This window comes from Mobula hypostoma, chromosome 18 (genome assembly GCF_963921235.1).
Source record: "Mobula hypostoma chromosome 18, sMobHyp1.1, whole genome shotgun sequence".
Taxonomy (NCBI): Eukaryota; Metazoa; Chordata; class Chondrichthyes; order Myliobatiformes; family Myliobatidae; genus Mobula; species Mobula hypostoma.
Window position 1 is genome coordinate 11,070,519 of NC_086114.1, and position 8,384 is coordinate 11,078,902.

Genomic DNA, 8,384 nt, shown 5'->3' on the forward strand with positions numbered 1-8,384 from the left:
GACAGTATGTGGGGGGAGGGTAAATGTCAGAGGTAGGGTTCTTCACACAGAGAGTGGTGAGTGCACAGAACCCCCTGCCCTGCCAGGGGTGGTGGTGGTAGAGCCAAATATATAAGTGACATTTAAGGGTAACTTAGATGGGCAGACATATGAGAGAAAATGGAGGGCTGTGAGCGTGGTGGGGGAGGGGGGAAGGAAGTGTTTGGATTGATCTTGGAGTTGGTCAAAGGGCTGGCAAAACATTGTGGGCTGAAGGGCCTGCACGGCTCAATGTTCAATACTTCCAGCAAGATGGTGCCAGTGACCAATATTAACAACTTGCAGACAGCTTACAAAACTGCCGGATACTCTTCTAAATCGACTTCTTCTGAACGGCGATCGTTTGCAGCCTGTAAGTTCCCGATGAGAATGTATCTTTGGACCGACTGAACAATCTGGCATTTGTGCAACCTCCTGGTAGATTTGGCGTGGATGAGACTCTGTGCCAATTCCTAAAGGTGGAATGCGGGCCTGTGGTCGGTGTTACGCCACACAAGATTAAAATTGTGGCAGAAGAGAGCAGAATATGAACAGGTTTTCAGTGCCATCTGCCTGCGTTTGACTGGTCTCTCTTGCTGCAGTCAGTGGGCGGAAGGTGCAGGAGGCTGGGTGCTGTTTCCTGCCAACATTGGGCTTCTGGACTGGCTCGCCTCATTGCTGAACACATTCTGCAATTGTGCGCTCACTGTAGGAGAGGCTTCACTTCATGTTCCTTTGTGTTAGTTTACTTCCTTTTTACTATTTGTATGATTTGATCAGGGAGCTTCAGCACTGAACGAACTCTGCATCGACAAAACACTGAGAACTACCATCGGCACAGTGCTGAGAACTACCATCAGCACAGTGCTGAGAACTACAGTCGGCACAGTGCTGAGAACTACCATCGGCACAGTGCTGAGAACTACCATCGGCACAGTGCTGAGAACTACCATCGGCACAGTGCTGAGAACTACCATCGGCACAGTGTTGAGAACTACCATCGGCACAGTGTTGAGAACTACCATCAGCACAGTGCTGAGAACTACCATCGGCACAGTGCTGAGAACTACAGTCGGCACAGTGCTGAGAACTACCATCGGCACAGTGCTGAGAACTACCATTGGCACAGTGCTGAGAACTACCATCAGCACAGTGCTGAGAACTACCATCAGCACAGTGCTGAGAACTACCATCAGCACAGTGCTGAGAACTACCATCGGCACAGTGCTGAGAACTACCATTGGCACAGTGTTGAGAACTACCATTGGCACACTGTTGAGAACTATTATCGGCACACTGTTGAGAACTACCATTGGCACAGTGTTGAGAACTAACATCGGCACAGTGCTGAGAACTAACATCGGCACAGTGCTGAGAACTACCATCGGCACAGTGCTGAGAACTACCATTGGCACAGTGTTGAGAACTACCATTGGCACAGTGTTGAGAACTACCATCAGCACAGTGCTGAGAACTACCATCAGCACAGTGCTGAGAACTACAGTCGGCACAGTGCTGAGAACTACCATCGGCACAGTGCTGAGAACTACCATTGGCACAGTGTTGAGAACTACCATCAGCACAGTGCTGAGAACTACCATCAGCACAGTGCTGAGAACTACAGTCGGCACAGTGCTGAGAACTACCATCGGCACAGTGCTGAGAACTACCATTGGCACAGTGTTGAGAACTACCATTGGCACAGTGTTGAGAACTACCATCGGCACACTGTTGAGAACTATTATCGGCACACTGTTGAGAACTACCATTGGCACAGTGTTGAGAACTAACATCGGCACAGTGCTGAGAACTACTGTCGGCACAGTGCTGAGAACTAACATCGGCACAGTGCTGAGAACTACAGTCGGCACAGTGCTGAGAACTACAGTCGGCACAGTGCTGAGAACTCAATTTTGAGACTCTGTGGTTAATGTTATTTCATTTTTATCTTGTTTGCACATTTTTTTCTTTTTCTATCTATCCAGATATCTATTTATTTATTGAGATACAATCCCTTCCCGTCCTTCAAGCCTCATTACACAGCAAACCCCGGATTTAATCGGAGCTTAATCACGGGTCAATTTACAATGAGGAAACCGGAGCACCCAGAGGAAACGCCCACGGTCATGGGGGAACTGTGCAAACTCCTTACAGACAGGAGCAGGAATTGAACCAGGTCACTAGCACGGTAAAGCGTTGTGCTAACAACCTTTTGTGAGTGAGTGTTTTAAACGGGTTCTATTGTGTTACTTTGTTTTGTGGCTGCCTGCAAGAATACAAACCTCAAGGTTATATATCATATACATACCTGGATAATAAATAAATCTACTTTCTGCTTTGTGCTTTGGAGCGGACTCTGAGTCAGCTGATAACTCAGCAGTTTGGGTTTTACAACCAGCCAGCCATTCCTTGCCAGAATCATAAAAGCCCTATTTAGTTGAGATTCCTTCCATTAGCGATCATCAGCTCTGACTGCCATTTTCCACTGCATTAACCGATAAACTAGCTTATGAATATCCAGTTATTGCTGCTGCCTCCCAACAGCTTAACCTCGCGAGCATTACTCAGTCTGCAGAGTAAGAGCTGCCACATACAAAACTCCGACTGTGCTTTAAAAGGGATGGTGGTTTCTCTGGCTACAGTGTCTGGAATCAGAATCGGTTTTATTACCGCTGACGTATGTTGGCAAATTTGTTGTTTTGTGGCAGCTGTACAGTGCAACATATAAGATTCACTATAAATTACAAAAATAAATGAATAATGCAAAAGACAAATATTAAGGCTCTCAGACAGTGCAATAAAAACAAATTACAATAAGGTAGAATAAGTATTATATAAAAATGTAAATCAACAGTGCAAAAAGGAGCAAAATTGTGAGGTAGTGTTCACGGGTTCATAGTCTGCTCAGAAATCTGACGGCGGAGGGAAAGAAACTGTTCCTAAAATGTTGAGTGTGAGTCCTCAGCCTCCTGCACCTCCTCCCTGATGGTAGTCATGAGAAGAGGCTGAGATCTGAGTGGTGAGGGTTCTTCATGATGGATACCGCTTTCTTGAGGCTTCACCTTTCGAAGATGTCCTCGATGGTGCTGAGGCTTGTGCCCGTGGTGGAGCCGGCTGAGGTTACAGCCCTCTGTAATCCCGTCCACTGGCCCCTCATACCAGTGGTGGATGCAACCAGTCGGAATGCTCCCCACTGTACAGCCATAGAAATTTGCTACAGCCTTAGGTGTCTACGAAATCTCCTCAGATTCCTAATGAAATATAGCTGCTGGCTTGACTTCTTCGTAATTGCCTCAATATTTGGCCCAGAGTAGATCTTCAAAGATGTTAACAGCCAGGAACTTGAAGCAACGCACCATTTTCACCCAGGAAGGCAGTTGTGCCTCACTTTGTGGAGCACCAAGGGCACGATGGAGCATCGAAGAAGCTATGTTCATCCACTGCACCCAAGGAGGACCCTAGTTGTGACGACTACTGATACCACCGAACCCAGACTTCCAAGGTCAAGAAAATGGAACTGCCCCAGTGCAATGGCTTTCCTACTTAAAACTGTCCCGCACAGGTTCCCTGTCATTGTCACGATACAACAGACAACCACCTCTGTCCCTTGAACAGGCTTTTTCTTTACTGTTGTAATGTTGAGCATGAAAAGTCCACACCAGCCAGTCTGAAAGATTCACTCAGACACGGTGGAAAGTCCTTTCTTCTCCCTTCATCACTTCCCCACTGTATTTACCCCAAAATGACTGACGTTTTCCCGCTTCCTCTCACTGGGCCTCTGGGCCTAACGTAGTCAAACCTCACCCTGTTTTATCATCTTCAGCATCCACCCTATTGACAATCGAGTTCGCGAAAATCTCCAGTGGCAGGGGAAGAGGAATGCTCTTTAACATGCAGCAAAGTCTCTCTGCAACAACACAAGTTTTTCTTTCTAAAGGTCAGATACCGCAGCGTTGATTACGACTCCCGAATCTAGGGCAGATTCTCTGATCTCACAGTCGGCTGGGACACAATAGAAGCTCATCAACTGATAACTAATCTCTCTCTCACCTCTAGCTCCCAGCTGTTCCGCTGCGATGTGCCTTTCTCTATTTTATCTGAATTACTGCAGCCGCTACAGTTGCCTTTTCTCCCTTCTCCTGCCTGCTGATCCCTACTCCGTCTCTCTGGTCCTGACAGCAGGAATCGTCACACTAATCCCTGCTTCAATCCAGGTCCCTTCTTTTCCGTCTCAGACTCACTCTGAAGTTGGACTTTCTCATTTTCCTTATCATATCCTCAAGAAGGTGGCATAGAGACCCTCACATCCGGAACACGATCTCTCTCATTACTACCATCAGGGTGAGGTACAGGAGTCTGAATACACTCACTCCATGATTTAGGAACAGTTTCTTGCCCCCCCAGTCAGATTTCTGAACAGAAAATGAACCCATGAACACAACCTCATCATTCCTTTCTCTGCATTATTTAGTTTTGTAGGTTATAGTAATTTCATGCCTTTGCACTGTCTGCTTGTGCAAAATAACAAAGTTCACGGTATCTAATCCTGGTATTGATTCTAAAAGATCTTTTACTTTAATTTAATTTTTGTTTAAAGATACAGCATGGTAACAGGTCCTTCCGACCCAAAGAGCCCACGCCACACAGTTTCACACCTACTGCCCGACTTGCTGCTGGTTTAGGGCAGCAATGAAGGTCCTCCATCTTTGGCGGTGTTCAGGGCTTCCTTCATCGTGTCAGTAGCTTCCTCTCAGTTTTCACTACAGTCAGTCATGCCAGTCCCGGGTGGAGACTCAGGAACACCCTCACACTCAGATGTAGAAGAATTCTTCATTGCTGTTTCTCAGTTAGGGTTGTTAGCCCTGAGCTGAACCCCAAACCCAGAGGACCAGTGGACTACTCCGAGTTTGTCCTTTACCCTTTGACCTGCTTGGTATGGGTGATCCTACCATGAGCACAAGGCCTTGACTCCAGCCAACATAGCTCTCCAGCTCTTTTAGGTATGCAAGCCTCCAAACCCTACGACAAGCTTGTGGTCTTCTCGGAGGACCCAATTACACCCATCAGACTGATTAACTACTAGGCTGTACGTTTTTAGAATGTGGGAGGAAATCGGGACACCACGGTCACAGGGAGAAGGTACAAACTCTTCATCAACCACAGCGGAATTAGACCAGGGTCACTGGTGCTGTAACAGTGATAGGCTAACCGCTACGCCCATAACAGTGAGAGGGCAGTGGAGAGAGTGGAGGAAAGACAGAAGGAAAGTGAAGGAATCACAGTGAGAGAGTGAGTGCAGCGGACATCAGCTAGCGGCCCACGCTAACACCACTTTACAGCGCTTGTGCTGTGGCCTTCTTTGTCCTGGTCCTCTCTCATGACTGTACCTCATGGACAGTATGAAAGAACAGGCCTCCACTTCCGTCTCAGGCAGTGAGCAGTGGGGGTATTTCAGCATTGATGTGTCTGGGACAGTGGTCATGGAGAAATACAGCACCACAGCAGTCCCAATGAGTTCGTCATCAGCATCATCTGCCACGTCTCATGACCACGATTGTCCTTGGCAAATTTTTCTACAGAAGTGGTTTGCCATTGCCTTCTTCTTACAAGACAGGTGACCCCAGCCATTATCAATACTCTTCAGAGATTGACTGCCTGGCATCAGTGGTTGTGTTGTAGACTTAATGTAATTGGAGGGAATGTACATAATTCACAACCACCAACATTGAGTTGGGGTTCACTTTAAGGGGCTGGTCTGACGAGATGGGGTAATGATATGAAGTTCTTTTACCATGCTTTATGTTCTGCAAATGGAGGACAATAAAGGAGTTTATTATGGTTTCCTTTAAATTTAAAATGCCTCACGCCATTTCATTTGAGAAAACCTACAGTACAACCAGGAGTCGTGATCTGCACCAGCTGCTCATACAACTATCCAGCACCTGCTCCACCGCTTCACGTGACCCTGATCGGGCCGGGGGGGGGGGGTCTAAGCAGGTACTACACCTTGACCAGGGATGACCTGCAGGCTAACGGAGGGAAGGCGCAGCTTGCAGCTCCTTTGGTGGAGACGTATCTCTACCCTGCCACCCGAATGGGCCTGTACATCTATTAAAGCTCCATTTACATCAATCCCAATTAAATCTCACATTTCCATTAACCCTTCTGGACTCACCCACCGAAACACCAGGGCAGTTTCTGTGAGTAATGAATCGACACCTTTGGGACGTGGGAGGAAATCAGAGTTCGCATATTCACAAAGGGACTGTGCAGACCCCACAGGGACGGCACCAGAGGTCAGTACTGAACCCATTTCACTGCAGTTGTGAGGCTGTGTCTCTCCCAGCTGTACAGTAGTTCCTGAAGCAGAGAAGACTCATTGGGGACCTGACTGAGTTACACAAAACTATGAAGGGTATTGATAGGGTACTGCTGTGTACGTACATCTATCGATGCTTCTGGACACATCTTCAGTGATGTCCCTGGAATCATCGTGTGTTTCGGGTCTTTCAACATCATACAACCTCCTCCAGATGACCCAGCCGGGCTGATCAGACCCCAGATTGTGTCCAGATGGCTAGCTACTTATGACTCCATGGTCCCCTCTTTTGAGCCACAGCCATCTTGAGGCCCTCTCTGCCGCATCGGTGGTCATGTTAGCTGCAGGCCATTTGATCCGCCTCCTGTTAGACTTCATGTTAGAGGGATTAGTTTGCAACACTTGGAGGTTCCAGCACTATATAGATTTATTTCTCGAAAGAGATAAAAGCTCAAAGGTGATCAGAAATCTGGAAGTTGAAGCCTGCTGGCTGAAACCTGGAGATTGGCGATTGGAGATCCGAAGGCGTGTCCTGGAGTTGGAGGACTGTTTTTATGACGTGTGGGTGGGTGGGTGGGTGGGAGGGAGGGAGGAAAGGTTGTTAACACAAATGACCCATTTCACTGTATGTTTCCATGTGATTAATAAATCTGAATCCATATTCAGAGGGACAAGGGTTTAAGGAAGCAAGTGGGAGATTTAGAACGGATTTGAGGAAGTTTTTTTTCCATAGAGGTTGAATTAAATTTTTCACAGAGGCTGACATCGGAGAGCGCTCAAAGGAGGTTCATGAAAATGATTCTGCAATTTTAAGACTTATTATATGAGCGTTTGACAGCTCTGGGCCTGTACTTGCTGGAATTTTGAAGAATGGCGGGGGGAATCTCATTGAAATCTATTGAATGTTTAAAGATAGTGTGGATGTGGAGAAGATGTTTCCTATGGTGTGGGAGTCTATGACCAGAGGGCACAGCCTCGGAATAGAGGGATGTCTATTTAGAACAGAGAGGAGGAATTTTTTTAGCCGGAGCAAGGTGAATCTGTGTGTGGAGGACAAGTCACTGGGTATATTTAAAACGGAGGTTGATAGATTTTTGATAAGTCAGGGTGTGAAAGGTTATGGGGAGAAGGCAGGAGAATGGGGTTGAGAGGGAAATGGATCAACCATGGCAAAATGGTGGAGCAGATTCAATAGGTCAAGTGGCCTAATTCGGCTCCAATGCTTTATGGTCTCATGGTCTTAAATCTGGAAGTTAATGCATGAAGGGGAAATGTGTTCTCTCACATTGTCCATGAAGTACATACATGGGCACCTGAGACACCAGGATGTAGAAGGCCATAACCAAAGTGCTTTAAAGTGAGGTTAGTGTGGGTCACCCGGTGATGCCCACTGCAGAGTCAGTGGGTCGATGGGCCCATTCCGTTCTGCCAGATGATGTCCACTGCAGAGTCAGTGGGTCGATGGGCCCATTCCGTTCTGTATCATACTCACAGTCATAGTCATACTTTATTGATCCCGGGTGAATGGTTTTCATTACAGTTGCACCATAAATAATTAAATAGTAATATGTAAATTATGCCAGGAAATAAGTCCAGGACCAGCCTATTGACTCAGGGTGTCTGACCCTCCAAGGGAGTAGTTGTAAAGTTTGATGGCCACAGGCAGGAATGACTTCCTATGACGCTCAGTGTTGCATCTCGGTGGAATGAGTCTCTGGCTGAATGTACTCCTGTGCCCAACCAGTACATTATGTAGTGGATGGGAGACATTGTCCAAGATGGCATGCAACTTGGACAGCATCCTCTTTTCAGACACCACCGTCAGAGAGTCCAGTTCCATCCCCACAACATCACTGGCCTTACGAATCAGTTTGTTGATTCTGTTGGTGTCTGCTACCCTCAGCCTGCTGCCCCAGCACACAACAGCAAACATGATCGCACTGGCCACCACAGACTCGTAGAACATCCTCAGCATTGTCCGGCAGATGTTAAAGGACCTCAGTCTCCTCAGGAAATAGAGACGGCTCTGACCCTTCTTGTAGACAGC

General features: G+C 47.1%; 1 protein-coding gene across 1 annotated transcript; it reads left to right on the forward strand.

Annotated features, from left to right (window-relative positions):
- The first annotated feature begins 291 nt into the window (after positions 1-291).
- On the forward strand, positions 292-1,808 carry LOC134358422 (histidine-rich glycoprotein). Its single transcript, XM_063070639.1, has 3 exons — positions 292-391; positions 799-1,333; positions 1,460-1,808. The coding sequence occupies exons 1-3, from the start codon at positions 292-294 to the stop codon at positions 1,806-1,808; spliced, it is 984 nt and encodes a 327-aa protein (XP_062926709.1).
- Positions 1,809-8,384: the final 6,576 nt, after the last annotated feature.

Coding starts and splice junctions, on each gene's coding strand:
- LOC134358422 (XM_063070639.1), top strand. CDS start 292: ATGGTGCCAGTGACCAATATTAACAACTTGCAGACAGCTTACAAAACT. Junction 392..798: donor ACGGCGATCGTTTGCAGCCT/GTAAGTTCCCGA, acceptor TGATTTGATCAG/GGAGCTTCAGCACTGAACGA. Junction 1,334..1,459: donor ACTGTTGAGAACTACCATTG/GCACAGTGTTGA, acceptor CCATTGGCACAG/TGTTGAGAACTACCATCAGC.